Here is a 14,778-nt window from a genome sequence, read left to right on the forward strand (position 1 = left end):
AGTGTTCTGGGGTATTATTTTTAATTAAAACACAGCATTGTCGCAAATATAATAATAGCCTCTTTATTAAGCTATATGAGCGTTGATTGCCATTATGAATATATATACAATATATTACATCAGAATATGGTAATTATGTGGTACTGTCGTAAAAAATACTAAATCTTGCAATGATACCCATCAGCTATCATAAGTAACTTGGCAGCATTGCGTATCGGGTTCATTTGAAATTGCGAAACACAAAACTTTATAAATAAATCCAATCAAAATTAGCTCGGGATGGAAATGCGTACGATTAAAACAGCAAGACTTTATTAATCAATAACATTTATTATTTACAGCTGAAGGAGTTTCGATTGCTCTTGCAGACCGCGCTTGAATGACAAAATGCATTAGTTGGTTTCGAAATATTAATGATTGGCTAACAATTATGATACATTATTTATACACAATTAAAAAAGGCATCGCTGATTTGCACTACACAAATATTATTGTATTTTCTCGTAATATTAGTAAAATCACAGTGAAATATTACTGCACGCCGTAGAGTTGAAAATGTAGTTCTGGGCCTCCAGAATGTGCATTTCAGTTAAACATATAGCAACTAACAGGATAATGTAACCGCTGTACCGGATCGCGCGCAGGAAGTCCCACAGCTTGTCGCAGAAGATGCTCAGCAGGACGCAGTGCAGCAGGGCGTGCACGTTGACGATGCGCCACATCCAGGCGACGCAGAAGAACCAGGTCGACTTGAACACGTAGTCCTGGCAATGCGACTGGCTGCCGCTCACGTCCTCGCGCTCCAGCATGTTCTGGTAGACGGCAATGTAGCGATTCCACGCCGTCGAGCTCAGCAGCAGCTGGCCCGTGAAGCTGATCACGTTCTTGGCCACCTTGCGCGTGGTGGCCTTCATCTTCGGTATCATCATGGTGGGCTCCGGCAGCTTGGAGTCGCTCATGGGTATGATCGAGTAGCCCCTCCGCGGTGGATTGTTCTTCAGGTAAAAGAATATGCCCAGCAGCAGCGCAATGCAGCCGAGTCCGTCGCACAGGCCGTCCACATAGTAGCCGGAGGTGCCGATCTCCGAGCGCTCGCCGCGTATGTGCTTGCGCACGCGCGCCACATGCCCGTCCAGGTCGTCCAGGAAGGTGCGGATCTGGAAGAGCAGCACGCCCAGCCGCCGATAGCCCAGGCTGTCCGAGGCCACCAGTTTGCCCGCCAGACAGGCCACGCCCACGTGGAAAAACGATATCATGTTGGGCGTGATGAACGTGGAGCGCGAGAAGCCGATCACGTTGTCGAACATGGTGGCCAGCGGGGCGAACAGGTAGTGGTTGGTGTGGTCCAGCAGAATAGCCTTCACGGTCACATGGCAAAGCGGGTTTATATCACAGGATATCCAGGTGTGGTCCTCGTAGGACGGCTGCCGGTCGCCGGCGGTGGGGAGTTTCGTACTGGTGCTGCTGCTACTGATGCTGCTGCTGCTGCTACCACCGATGCTGCCGGACCCGGACTCCGAGGTCGACGGGCCCACGATGGAGGCGGGCAGCGAGACATTCGTGTGGTAGTTGCGCTCGATGGCGTAGTTGTGGATGCGCAGGTAGAGCTCCACGTCCATGAAAACGTAGAAGATGATCAGCAGGAACAGCAGGGTGAGCAGGATCTTGCTGATCTGCGAACTGGGTCCGATCATGGTGACACTTTGAGGTAGCGCTTAACACTAAGTTCTTATCGGGCTGATTTCAAGGCGCAGCTGTGGGGCGGAAAGAGGTGAAGCTGATCAATATGGTGTATCGAAGCGAAGTAGTTGTCAAGATAAGCCGCGCACGGCATAAAAAGTGTGGTAAGCAACATGCTGGGTTTTGAAATCGTATGTGCGATCATAATAATGCTCAGCTATCAAAGATTGAAAGCTAACTAACCACTGGCAATGCGTTCTTATCGAAGGGTTTTTGTGAACTTTGGGGAGCGAGCGCAGTGATGAAAGCGGCGGGGGGAATAGAGCAATATGGTCAGGTACTGGTACTGGATGACTAAATCAGCCCACTTGGGCACCAACACATACACACACACCCACCACATCAGCCCGCCCGACCGACACAGCGCACTATCTGCTCCAACTGGCGAACTATCTGCAGGTATTTGCGTAAGCTTTTGGCGAGGCACTGGGAATTATAGGCGCTATTAGTAACCTTTTAACTGCCAATGCCGATTAACGGGGCTTCTAATTGGCTGCAGGAGTGTGCGTGCACGCAGCAATCCATCACACACACACACGCCCATTGGTTGTGCGTGTGTTGGTGGAGGGGTGCCCCTGATAAGTGGGCATATGGTAATGGAGCCATTTATGGGCTGGAATTGGCGATCGAAGTGATATAGCTGATATGGGTGGTAGCTGAAAATTGCGTTGGGGGGAATTTGCACTCACCGCCTTTCTGAATCATTGCAAACGAATATAGACTGTATCAAAACATTGCAGTATTTATTACTGCGATGGGGTAATGCGAGCAACTTGTTGGAGTTGCAGCCTGCAGACACTGTGGCACTTAGACGTAGTCAACAACAGCACATAGATAGATAGTTATTGCTAAAACACACGGATAAATGTAAAAGTTTATGTTAATTGTTCGTAAATTTCGTAAATTAATGACCGACCAGTGTGGCCAGCGCCGCGCGAAATATCGAGCACCAGCGATGGCATCCAGCGCTATCGATAACATTTCGGCCCGCGCGCTTTGGGCACCTCCGGTCACTCTGGCCGGTTAAACTTTTCAACTTCAGTCTATTTTGATAGTTTTAAATTGTTGTGATAGCCGTTAATTACTTTTCTAACACAAGACCATGATTGCGCGCACCCTGCGAACCGTGGGCCGGCAAGGTCGCAACCTCCTGCTGCCGCGCATCACCGCCTGTCGCCCGCTTCACGCGATTCCGGCCAACTTCAGCAAGGCCTACGACCACGACGGGAAGACAAAAGTCACCATCTTCAACACCGAGACGGATCTGGGACTTATGGTCACCGGCTACAGCCAGTACGGCTTCCGGCTCAACAACGACATGGTCCTCATTGGCCCCATCTCCGTGTTCCCCAGGTTGGTGGCCTTCGACGGATGCAGTGGCTCGCCCAATTATGTAAACAAGTGCATGTGGTTTATGCCATGGCACTCTAATGATCCTAGAATCCCAATCCTTCAAGCTTAGTTATGTAGAGCCTGAGTTTATTAAACAGAAGTCAAGGATTTATTGAGAAATGTCAAAGAGAATGACTTCTTCATTTAAAGTTTCATACAAAAAAAGTTTATGTAAAAACCACAAATAGTTGTTAAAGGCGTTTTGGATATTGCTTTAAATTAGCCTCTATTTTTTTAAATGAATTAATTTTATTTTACGATTAAAAAATATTTTGTAACGGACATTTGGCTAAGAAGTGTTCGATGGTTTTTAAAAGTGATATTGTTTATAAATATTAAAATGTCATAAGTAACTATTTATGCATTGGTATTTACAGATCGGTTCTGTCCTGGAACGTCAACAGCTTCGAGGACATCAACGAGGACAGCCTAAGCCTCTTCCCCACCCTGGAGCCAAAGATCGACGTGCTAATCATTGGCATTGGCGACCAAGCGCCGCCGCCAGCTCTTTCCAAAAGGGTCATCGAGTTCATGAAGAAGTACAAGATAAACGTAGAGATCCTGCGCACGGAGCAGGTAGGTACCTCCACTCCCCGATCAATATCCGTACTGAAACGCACTCTTTGCAGGCATGTGCCACATTCAACTTCCTGAATGCCGAGAACCGAATGGTGGCCTGCGCCCTGATACCCCCGATGCACCTGTCCTACAACGAGAACGACATTTTGCAAGCGAAGCTGCGGAAGAAGGAGCTCTACGAGACCGAATAGGATTAGTTAGACACATCTAATGATTGTTTGAAAGGCTGGTGCTCTGTTAGAAATTAAACTGTTTTGTAAAATTCAGATTTCTTTATTCGTATAGACGTAGTTGTAAAGTGTATAAAAGCTAGCAATCTCGCAGTCAAACTGCACTCTCCTCCTTGTCGATTAATTGGCGATTTCAGTCGGCGGTGGCGCCCGGATAGCGCTCAATGAGCATAGCCACGCCCTGTCCACCGGCCGCGCAGGCGGCGACCACTCCCAGCTTGCCATCCTCGCGCACCAGGCGGTTGGCCGTGTGCATGCATAGGCGGACTCCTGTGGCGGCGAAGGGGTGACCGATGGACAGAGAACCGCCCCAGTTGTTCCACTTGGACAGGTCGGGGGTGCCGACCTTCTCGTTCAGGCCCAAGTACGTCTTGCAGAACCAGTCGGAGTCCAGGGCCTTCAGATTGGCCACGATCTGTCCGGCGAACGCCTCGTGGATCTCCCACGAGTCAATGTCCTTCAGCGTGAGTCCAGCCTTCTTGAGCAGCTTGGGAATTCCGTAGGCGGGTCCCAGCAGCAGCTGGTTGACGGGATCCTGCGACACGTACAGGAAGTCGCGCAGATAGGCCTTGGGCTTCAGGCCCAGCTGCTTGGCCTTCTCCTCGGTCATGATAATGCAAGCAGAGGCTCCGTCCGTGAGGAAGGAGGCGTTGGCTGCTGTCACTGTGCCGTAGGGCTTCACGAAGGCGGGCCTCAACTTGGCCAGGCTCTCGGGGCTGGACACGCGGATGCCGTTGTCCTTGTCCACGATCTGGTCCACTCCGGACACTTTGAAGGGAACCAGATCGGTGAAGTAGCCCTTCTCCTGGGCCTCCTTGGCCAGTGTGTGGGATCGCAGGGCGTACTCGTCCTGCTCGCTGCGGGATACGTTGAAGGCGGATGCCAAGCGATCGGCCGAGTGTCCCATGGTCTCGCCGGAAGAGAACTCCGCAACGGCGGGCAGCTCGGGGGCCAGGAAGTCTGGCCTGAAGGTGGACAGTAGGGCCAGCCGCTGGCCCAGGGTCTTGGCCTTGTTGGCTTTCAGGAGCAGAGAGCGCATCTTGCGGGAGTGGCGAATGGGCACATCGGACATGAACTCCACGCCGCCGGCCACGATGACATCGTAGGTATTGGTGGCTATCAGACCCATGCCCGTGGTGATGGCCTGTAATGCACGGGCTATAGATTCAAACTCCGAGAAACTTTGAACGAGGCTCTCACCGCATTGGAGCTGATGCAGGCCATGGTCACGGTGTGGGCAGGTGTCTTGTTGCTGAATCCAGCTGCCAAAGCTGCCTCCCTGGCGATGTTGGAGGTCTTCACTTCCTGGATGACGCTGCCGTACACGATGTAGTCGATGAGCTCCTTGTCCAGGCGGTTCTTTTGCAGCAACGACCTGTTGAATGGAACAGTGTGAGATAATACTCCAAGGATACTGGGGATTGTGAACCTACAAAAGCGAGTGCCTAGCCAGTTCGTGGGGCATCAGTTTGGAGTAGGTGGTTCCGGATGTCAGGAAGGGTGTGCGGACTCCATCTACGAGCACGATATTCTGGCCGTTCTTCTGCTTTGGTTGTGGATTCGCCACAGCGGCCGATAGAGTGCGGCATTGAACTGAAAAAGGGTTCCGGATTCGGGATTATCCTTAGCACTCTCGTTTCGCGTTATTTTTAATCATGATGCACCCATACATTATCTCTGCCCCGCAAGACGTCACTGCGAATTCGAGTTTGGACTTTGGCCCTTTCAGCTTCAATCGGCTGCTGCTGCCACAAATCGTTATGAATTATCAGAGCCAAAGTCCAACCGGTGCAGCCCGTGTCTGGAATGGGGTCTACTAGAACACCTGCGCTATTAACTCACCTTTCCTGGAGACATTCAACAGGTTGAAGGCGTTACCCTTGCGGCAGACATTTTGTAGGCTCATCTTGCGAAAGTTTTCGGATTTCTTTTCTCGCTTTTCTCACTGTTGCGACTGCAGCTGTTTGGCTAGTGATGAACATGAACGCCGGATCGCGGCTAGCTATCGGTTATCGAAAGCTGCTGCATGAAAAGCTTTCGAATTGTAAATACCCTTTCTGAAGATCTTACTCGTGGATCATAAAGCATGACAGTTCGGAATAAGTTCGGAATATCTTTATTTTCAACTTTTTATATATTTCTTGGTTATATTTGAATATACATTTCAAAATATTTCACCATTCACCTTCATATAAATGTATGCAACGCAATCTGGGAGCCCCATAAAGGGATAGATTTCTCCAATGTCCTTGATCTTGATTATCCTATTAAGCGTGCTGTTTACGATGTCCATCTGCGCTCCCATTCGTCACCTATAGTCTGTATACCCTTTCCCACAATGGAAGACCATTAAACGTGACCTTGGACCGCAATGCAAGTGATAACTGCAGCAGGCAACTGGCTGTATGCAAATGGGCGAAAGAAAGGATTACATCCAAAGGTCATTCTTGCAATCCTGTAGAATTTTAAATCTTATGTACAATTCCTAATTTATAGATAAAATGCAGGTCGTTTTGGAACCATTGTTAGTTCCTCAATGATTTGCATACAAATTTGTTTCACTGATTGCCTTTAGAGCCTACGAAAGAAATTAGGTTCAAGGACGAATTTAATGGTTTCCTATAATGGGATAGTAAAGGGTAGGATGCAAATGTAGGCGGCGTGTGCATTTCAAATGAGCGATCGTTAAGGACGCACAAAGGAAGCAAGTGATGGAAGGATGGCGGCTTATTGGGGATCAAGGTGAAATGTACGCATTTCTTTAGCATGCCAGTAAAATTAATGTTGGAAAACAAGCATTCGTACATACATACATACATATGTGGTACGCAAACTGAGCATTGATATTTTCTAGCCTTTTTTGTAAAAGACCATTCATGGCGGTTCGCAGATGACAAAATTTGTGTGCACCAGTATATTAAATATATATATATTTTTTTAAATCTTTTATTCAAGTTTAAACAAGTTTTTTATTTCAGTAGTAAAAAATAATTGAAAGCTCATATTTTGGAGTGAAATGTCCAAAGCTCCACCTCCGCGAGAGGCAGTTACAGTGGGTGAACAAAGTATTTTAACAGGTGAAATGATCTCCATAACCGCTGGCTCACTGTAAGGAACCGTTATTGTTGTTGTTGCTGGTCGGTGGGCGGTGGCGGTAACGTCATCAGTAGGAAGCAATCAGAACCAGGACCAGGACACACCAGTGGCAGTGGAGCTCCACTCCACTTTGCTTTCGTTCGACGATGTTCTGGATGTGGATGGTGGTGTTGGTCGGAGTCGGTGTTGTGGGCGCGGATTTTAAAATGTTCTCTGCTAACTTCTTGAGCACAGATCTTGTTGTAGTTTTTATCGATAATAGAAATGGTATTTTTATTGACTTTGTCTTTTTACCTTTTAGCTGTTATTAAACTAATGATTGGACGAACATAAATAATTAATTACAAGGTAGCTTAGTCGACTTAGAGAATGCTTTTCTATTATCGATATCAGTATCGTTATCGATATATCTGCCGATCAGCGCGCCGCAGCGATCGTAATTTATTTCCCGATCCCGCACAGTCAAAAAAAAAGGCTCCGAGTGAACGGACGTGCGCGCGCGCAAACTGAAGGTGTAAGCATAAGCACAAGCAGAGCGAAGCAAAGCAAGGCAAAAGCAAAAGCAGAAGCTGAAATCGAAAATCGAGAGAGAGGAAAGAGATCGGATTCTCCGTACCGCTCGCACTCGCAGTCGCGCTCGCGCCAGAAAAAGTTTTACCAATCAAGTTTTTTATTTCGCAATAAAACAAAAAGAAAAAACCAAACTTCAACCTAGTTAAAGTTAATGTTGCCGTTGTAGTTGTAGTTGTGCCGTTGTAGTGAACTTTAGTGAGTGTGTGTGTGCTTGTGCGAGATTACCAGTGTGTTGGTGGATATTTCTTGCGTTGCGTCGCATAAGAAGCAGAAGAGGCAGGAGGAAAAGCTGAAAGAGCAAAGAGAAATTTTAAAATCTGCTTCTGTGAAAATATAAACAAACCATGGTCAATGAAATCGAAAGTTTTCACAGATCAAGCAGCCAGCAGTAGATGGCCCATCGCAGGGATTAGGCGATCAGAACAGAAAGTGCGCAAGTGAATAGCAGTGACTATATTCATCCTGGGATTAACCAACTGCTGAACAACCAACTTAATGAAAGAGGTGAGTCCGCCGTTCGGCAGCAAGCTTTTCCCCGAGATTTTCATCATCTTTGGGCATTGCAACATCGCTGAGTTAGATAAAAGTCGGGGTTGGGGTTTTGGGTCTGCGATACGTGTGTGTGGCTTGTGGCTCTTTGTGCACCTAAGCACACAAAGCAACCAAGGTCAGAAACTAACTTAATAGTGGTAGAGAAAACAGAAAACAGAAAAGCAGAAAACTGAAAACATTCCAAGCTCGGTTTGGATCGCATCGCATCGTATCGTATGGTATCGTATCCAAAACTTTGCCTCGAAGCTTCGGTTCGTGGCGATCCAATCTTCGTCGTCATGAACATCATTAGCACTGCAACAACAACTGAACCCAGAGGAACAACAACAACTGGAGACAAGAAAGGCTTAGTGACCTTCATCGCGTGCTTTTGTCTGCGTAATACCATCCGTGTATTGGTGTGCTCGTATGCATGTCATGGAATTTGAAGACACATATCTGCGTACTTATGTACGTACATTGGCGCACGCACTCGACCAACTTAACTGCTTTCCAATAAGAGTGAAGGTGAAAAAGCACAGACACACTCACACATACACATACGGTTACACGATCGCGCAGATGTTACAAAATATGCTGTTAGCAAAGCCAGGGGCGTGGGTTTCCCAACGCAAGGGGGGTTTTATTTTAAAGGGGCGTGGGAGGTGGGAAAACTTGGAAAGGCTATTGTGAGAAGATCTTTGATTTCCCCGTTCAGTTCGCCTTATCTGACAAATACATATTTTAAAACGTAGATCCGTCGACGGCGTCCACGAAACTAGCGCATTGTAAACCCCTCACGGTCCCCTTTCCTATCTTTCTCCGTATCTCCCAGCTTATGGAGTTATGCAATTCAAATTTGGGTCACTTTTACGAGTGTAGCATTTACAACAAGTACGAAAGACAGCGACAGAAGACTCTTTGCCATTTTACCTCGCTTCTTTTCGGATCAGCAAGTCAGAGAGCTTTCGTGAAAGGGGAAAGGGGCAGTGGCAGCGCGGGAGAGAGCGGGAAAGGAAGAGAATGCGAATGCGATGGAGCGACAGAGACAGAGAGGGCAGGAAAACGAGTTTAACGCGCGCTCCGCTCCCTTTAACTTTTTACCTTTACGCGAGCTTATAATACTTTCAAAACCCCGCGTAGCTTTCTCTTTTGAGGCCTTCGATCGGATAAGATCCGTGCGATTCCAGTTCCATTTCGAGTTCCAGTTCCCCTCTTCCTCTCCTCCCCGCGCTCCTGCTTCCGTTCCCTTGCCATTCTCTTCCACTTGGAAATAGACACATGTGCTTTACATTCGTAAACACTCACGCAATCTGCACACCAACACACCCATACACCGACACCACAATGCGCAGGGGAAAGAGTAATTGTAAAACTACATTTACATTACATGGGAACGATGACGACGACAAAAATCGGAAAGTGTGGAAATATACAAACGATTGCGTTCTCCGTCTATATGTCGCTATGTGTGTTTCGTTGTTTAGCTTTATCCCCCGATCGTTGGACATACAGACACACATACACAGCATAGAGAGGAGAAAAGCTTTTTGTGAAAGGTGATTTTATGCGCGCATTGTGAGTTAGCGCGTTTTGTTTTCGTATCGCCCTCCCCACGACCCTCCTCCATGTCCGCCTTGTCCCTTTCATTCTCATTTCCAGTTTGCAAAAGTGTGCGTGCGAATGTGTGAATCTCGCGAAGAGAGCGGAGAAATGTTGGGAAATACACAAATATACATACGTACATACATACATGCGGATCCCGATGGCGTCTTCCATTTAAGGAATTATTACCATGAACTTTCACCTTTTGATTGCCTTAAATGCTGTAACGATCTTTAGTCATGCTCTGCTCGCAAGCAGATTCAGATTCGATTGCGAAATCCGCCGAGAAACTTGTAGAAAGTGAATGGCCCTGATTCGTGGAAGCATTAAGTATACAAGCGCACACACTCACAGATACATGCATATATACATATGTATGTTCTGTCAATACCGCCTTGGAATTTATCTAGCGTTAGAATGAGCACACCAGATCCCCCCTTTCCTGCCCGTGCCACTCACTCCAGTGGCAGTGCAAAAAGCGAAAAATAAAAGATCCATGCTCAGCTTTCGCTTGCCATTCCCAAGCCAAATACAACATTCCCATTTCCATTCTCTTGCTCTCCGCCAAGCCAGTCATTCAAGTTTTATTGAAAGTGAACGTTTCGTTCGTCTCCATGCAAAAGGAGTGATGGAGCCAGGGGTCTGGAGCGGGGATTGGTGGGGAGAAGCAGCAGAGCGTAACAAAAAGCAAGACTATCTTTCCGAAGTTTTTCGTTTTTTCCGTTTTCGAGATCTGCTGCTGAACTTTAGCTTCGCTTTTTGGTTTATTACTTTTCGTGGGGCCATGCAGACACTCACTCACACTCGCTCAGCCGAAAAGAGCTTACAAGCCATGCTCTTGCACAATACAATAATGGTGGCCCCCCAGCAAACACACACTTGCAAAAGCCCCGCTGCACTACACTTACACGCACATGCGACAGACCTTACACAGATACAGTCGGCTACACAGAAAGAAAGGGCAGCTCGCTGTTACACATTTTACATCATTTCCATTATGTATCTTCTTTTGGCTAGAAAGTAGTTTACTTAACTGCTCTTCAAACTTACAAAAGCTGAATTTAACGTTTTAAAGCTACCATTTAGATCCACATGTAAATGATCCATCAAATTTGAATGGCACATTCACTTGCATGTTAATATACACAATAGCATGGCATGATGCTACATTTTTCTGCCTGTGCACAACGACACAATTGAACAGGCCAGCGAATTTCAGTGTAACAATTTCATCGCATAAAAGAAACAGCAACAACAACAACAGCACATCACAGCGGGAAAGCTTTTTTGGAGGCAACACCATTACCACAAACATCAACACGATGGAGCTCTATGAAGTGAAGCTTTCATCTTTTCCAACAAAGCACACACACACACACACACACACATGTATGACGATTGTGGGTTGCAGTATTACAAAAACACCAAGTACAGAAAAACCTAAAAACCTGATTAGTAAACATTTACTATTGGTTTATGGGAAGTTTGTTAATGCCAGCACACTTACGATCGCATACTGAAATTGCAGTAATGTGTCGCACTAAACCGTTATGGAAAGCACTTTCCAATCTCTTTCCACGATCCTTTTTCTAACAACGAGCACTGTTCGCCTGTGTGCGTGCATGACACAATCGCTGGAAAGTGGAAGAGAGAAGGGGCATAGAGAGAGGCCGGGGGGGAGAAAGAGAGGGCGACACAGGCGGTGAAAGGCGGATTGTGTAATACCAAAGCAAAAAGATGCAGACTTCCCATTCCACAACTTTCTATTTCACTGGCCCCACTTTTACTACATGCTCCACATACATTCGTTAATAATTTCATGAAGTAGTCATACAGTTTAACTTCTATAGCTCTAACTTCCGTACGTCGGTCGTAAAGCAGCGGCTCATAACTCATTGATCGCCCAATATCTTTTGAAATTACCTAACTTTGGGAACTGTAACTTCACACTTTCTAAACGTCACTAATGGTTCTAGTTTTTGTGGAAAATAGCTCACAGCTCATTGCTCGAAACCTCCTGAATGTGTTGATTAAATTGTTACTATCAAGCTTTTCGCATGAGAACAATCGAACCATAAACAATTTCAGAATTTCTGTACCAAACAGCTACTGATAACGTTTTCATAATATTACTTGTCCTAGGTCAAGATTGCGTATTGGGAAATGGAATATTACGTATACGTACGAATTAGTACTTTATTTTGGTGATTGCGCTTTAGAATTTGAGCAAGTTTTTCCAAGTAATACAATTGAGTAGAGCTAGAGAATTTGTTCTGCAGTTCTTGTGGGACTCTTGGCAATTTGACACCCATGATCTGGGGCAAAGAAATAGCAGAAATCTAACGATACCCAACATACTTGCTCTTCCACTTGCAGTTTCAAAGAATGTTGATGTTGCAATACAGCAAGCATGGCGAGTGCATACTCAAAGAAATCGGAGCAGCCTTTAGAGGGGAGCACCCGGCGGACCTGACCATCGTCTGCGAGAACAAAGTGAAGCTGCACGCCCACAAGTTGGTCCTGGCGGCCGCCAGTCCGTTGATAAGGTAATCTACACGAAACACATCCTTAGCACTAAACTAATGCGTCGTTTGTACCGTAGGAACCTGCTGGAGGACACCCACTTGAGCGACTGCTCCACTACCGTATACTTTCCGGACGTGAATGCCACCTACTTCAAGTTCCTGCTGGACTTCCTGTACTCGGGGCAGACGTGCATTACCTCGCGGGATGTGAACTATCTGCACGACCTGCTGCTGCTGCTGCAAATCAAGTCGGACAGCTGGAAGACCACCGACTCCGCCTATCTGAGCAGCAAGTGCGGCGGCCTGCGGGATCGGGCCGACAGGCGGAAGCAGCAGTACACCAGCCCACAGAATCTGGAGACGGATCAGACGCTCAAGTACGAGGTGGACAGCGTGGATGAGTCGCGCAATGCCGCGGACTTCTCGTCCGCCTTCAACTCCAACGAAAACTGCGAGAATGCGGCTGAGTGCGAGCGGAGTGGTGGCCACAACAACAAGGAGGAGGACGAGGACGACTGCACCCACAAGGACAACAAGAGCGACAAGGACACGGACGAAATTGTAAATCTCTCGAATGCACCGCCCAGCGGCACCAGCGGCAGCAACAGCAACATCAGCGCCAGCAGCAACCACCAGCAGCAACAGCACCACCACCATCACCACCACAACCACAACAACAATAATAATAACAACAACAACGGCAGCAGCTCAACCATAAATCCCGTCAACCTTTCACTCGACCTTCGGACGAAGAGTGAGAACTCGGCGAGCAGAACCCTGGGATCCGGATCAGACCACAGCGGCATCGACTTGGCAGTGACAGCGAGCGAAAGCACGAAGCGGAAGGGCCTGTTCTTCGACTCGCACAAGGACGTGATGAAGCCGATGTCCGATGGGTCGGACATCAACAGCTCGCCGGAGAACTACGTGGTGACGCCGCATAGGAAGCGGCGACCCGGATTCCACAACACGCAGAGTGACAACCAGCCGTTCACCTCGTACCCACACAGCTTACTGGAGGAACTGCGCCTGGCCAAGTCGACGACGTCGCCCATTTCGGGCTTTGGATCGGAAAAGAACATGCTGGCGCACCTGGAGGACGGAGCACTCAATGGGGACACACTGACGCCGGACAGGAAGCATCTGCTGGAAGCGCAGCGCAATCGAGCCCAGAGTCCCGAGATGCCGATGCACTTGGGACCCCAGTTCGTGTACCAATGGCAGTCCAACCAGAACGCAGCCATGTCCGCAATGCCCAATCTGCAGTCGCGACTCTCTAGTCTGTCGCACATCAGCCTGAACCTGGATCATCCGGAGGGACGCAGTGGGTCGGCCTCCGGTTCGGGTGCAAACTTGGCCGGCAGCAACACGCACGCCTCCTCGGTGCGGGAGTATCGATGCGAGTACTGTGGCAAACAGTTCGGCATGTCCTGGAACCTCAAGACCCATCTGCGCGTCCACACCGGCGAGAAGCCGTTCGCCTGCCGCCTCTGCGTGGCCATGTTCAAGCAAAAGGCCCACCTGCTGAAGCATCTGTGCTCGGTTCACCGGAACGTCATCACCACCACCAACGGGGCGGATACTGAGAACCGGTACAGCTGCTGCTTCTGCTCCATGTGCTTCGAGTCGGTACAGGAGCTCGTCCGCCACCTGTCCGGCCACCACAATAACCTGCTGCTGACGAAGAATCTGCGCGAATAGTGTCCCGGGCATCGCCAACCGCATAATCCGAGAGTATACCATCTGTCCGATCCGATCCAAGTCGATCCGAGGTGATTCGCCGGACGGACAATTGCAAAGAGACCTGAATTTTAAATAGTAGCAGTAGCAGATTTAATTGCCTATTGTATAAATATGTAAAATCTAAATTTAAATCCTAAGATTACGCAACGCAACACATTCACGCGACTCCGCTCGTTCATATTTCACGCAACGGCCTGGAGCTCTACATCCGAATCCGCATGATCCTCGATCCACGATCCCCGATCGGAGGCCACTCACGTTGTTTTCTCATTTAAGTTGTATTCGACACCCAATCCCGATTCCAATTCCCCGCAAATGCACCACTACCTACTTACACCCCCCTGCTCTAGACGCCCAATCCAATACTTTTTAAGCGGCTGGTCCATTCAGTGGAGCACTTATTTGTAAGCATATGTCTATACGAGAGGTATTTTAATTTCTATTGTATTTCCAACTCGTCTTGCATGAACTTCATGGCCCAAACTTGTACCTATACCTACATTTTTGATAGTTTTGATACACTTTTTGTGTTAAGATTTTACGTATTCCCTCCTAAAATCGCCAATTAAAGTGTGTAAATTGTACAGTATAATTCGCAAGCTCGTAATAAAATCAGAAAAGCATTTCCGTTTGTTTATACTCTTTCGATCATTTTTAGAAATATATTTTATTTTAAACCGACGCTGCGTTGTGTGCTATTTTAAGAGGAAGAGTGGGTGGTGTAGCTTTTATTACAGGTTCTTCATTTCCATTCATTCAGGTCA

General features: G+C 47.6%; 4 protein-coding genes across 6 annotated transcripts; 2 read left to right on the plus strand and 2 right to left on the minus strand.

Moving 5' to 3' along the window:
• Positions 1-468: 468 nt before the first annotated feature.
• Positions 469-2,659, minus strand: LOC6615787 (ceramide phosphoethanolamine synthase). 3 transcript variants are annotated; one of them, XM_002040121.2, is made up of 2 exons: positions 2,430-2,659; positions 469-1,754 (listed from the first exon to the last, which is right to left on the minus strand). In XM_002040121.2, exon 2 carries the CDS (start codon positions 1,692-1,694, stop codon positions 519-521), a length of 1,176 nt encoding a protein of 391 aa, XP_002040157.1. In that variant the 5' UTR covers positions 1,695-1,754; positions 2,430-2,659; the 3' UTR covers positions 469-518. The 3 variants fall into 3 exon arrangements, with proteins under 3 accessions (XP_002040157.1, XP_032570309.1, XP_032570308.1); XM_032714418.1 differs by lacking the exon at positions 2,430-2,659 and adding an exon at positions 2,079-2,167; XM_032714417.1 differs by lacking the exon at positions 2,430-2,659 and adding an exon at positions 1,924-2,020.
• Positions 2,660-2,745: 86 nt separating this feature from the next.
• Positions 2,746-3,977, plus strand: LOC6615788 (NADH dehydrogenase [ubiquinone] 1 alpha subcomplex assembly factor 3). Its single transcript, XM_002040122.2, has 3 exons — positions 2,746-3,093; positions 3,510-3,708; positions 3,762-3,977. The coding sequence occupies exons 1-3, from the start codon at positions 2,843-2,845 to the stop codon at positions 3,900-3,902; spliced, it is 591 nt and encodes a 196-aa protein (XP_002040158.1). The 5' UTR covers positions 2,746-2,842; the 3' UTR covers positions 3,903-3,977.
• On the minus strand, positions 3,969-5,930 carry LOC6615789 (trifunctional enzyme subunit beta, mitochondrial). The gene is made up of 4 exons (XM_002040123.2): positions 5,784-5,930; positions 5,375-5,534; positions 5,142-5,316; positions 3,969-5,085 (listed from the first exon to the last, which is right to left on the minus strand). The coding sequence occupies exons 1-4, from the start codon at positions 5,845-5,847 to the stop codon at positions 4,075-4,077; spliced, it is 1,410 nt and encodes a 469-aa protein (XP_002040159.1). The 5' UTR covers positions 5,848-5,930; the 3' UTR covers positions 3,969-4,074.
• Positions 5,931-7,511: 1,581 nt separating this feature from the next.
• LOC6615790 (transcription factor Ken) lies at positions 7,512-14,637 on the plus strand. Its single transcript, XM_032715531.1, has 3 exons — positions 7,512-8,114; positions 12,123-12,292; positions 12,349-14,637. The coding sequence occupies exons 1-3, from the start codon at positions 8,106-8,108 to the stop codon at positions 13,970-13,972; spliced, it is 1,803 nt and encodes a 600-aa protein (XP_032571422.1). The 5' UTR covers positions 7,512-8,105; the 3' UTR covers positions 13,973-14,637.
• Positions 14,638-14,778: the final 141 nt, after the last annotated feature.

Source organism: Drosophila sechellia, chromosome 2R, assembly GCF_004382195.2.
Source record: "Drosophila sechellia strain sech25 chromosome 2R, ASM438219v1, whole genome shotgun sequence".
Taxonomy (NCBI): domain Eukaryota; kingdom Metazoa; phylum Arthropoda; class Insecta; order Diptera; family Drosophilidae; genus Drosophila; species Drosophila sechellia.

Excerpts from the sequence above, each read along its gene's own strand:
- LOC6615788 (XM_002040122.2), top strand. The coding sequence starts at position 2,843 with ATGATTGCGCGCACCCTGCGAACCGTGGGCCGGCAAGGTCGCAACCTC. Across the intron at positions 3,094-3,509 it reads CCCATCTCCGTGTTCCCCAG|ATCGGTTCTGTCCTGGAACG; the intron begins GTTGGTGGCCTT and ends TGGTATTTACAG. Across the intron at positions 3,709-3,761 it reads AGATCCTGCGCACGGAGCAG|GCATGTGCCACATTCAACTT; the intron begins GTAGGTACCTCC and ends CACTCTTTGCAG.
- LOC6615790 (XM_032715531.1), top strand. Across the intron at positions 12,293-12,348 it reads GCCGCCAGTCCGTTGATAAG|GAACCTGCTGGAGGACACCC; the intron begins GTAATCTACACG and ends TTTGTACCGTAG.
- LOC6615789 (XM_002040123.2), bottom strand. The coding sequence starts at position 5,847 with ATGAGCCTACAAAATGTCTGCCGCAAGGGTAACGCCTTCAACCTGTTG. Across the intron at positions 5,317-5,374 it reads CTGGCTAGGCACTCGCTTTT|GTCGTTGCTGCAAAAGAACC; the intron begins GTAGGTTCACAA and ends TCCATTCAACAG. Across the intron at positions 5,086-5,141 it reads CCTGCATCAGCTCCAATGCG|GCCATCACCACGGGCATGGG; the intron begins GTGAGAGCCTCG and ends CGTGCATTACAG.
- LOC6615787 (XM_002040121.2), bottom strand. The coding sequence starts at position 1,694 with ATGATCGGACCCAGTTCGCAGATCAGCAAGATCCTGCTCACCCTGCTG.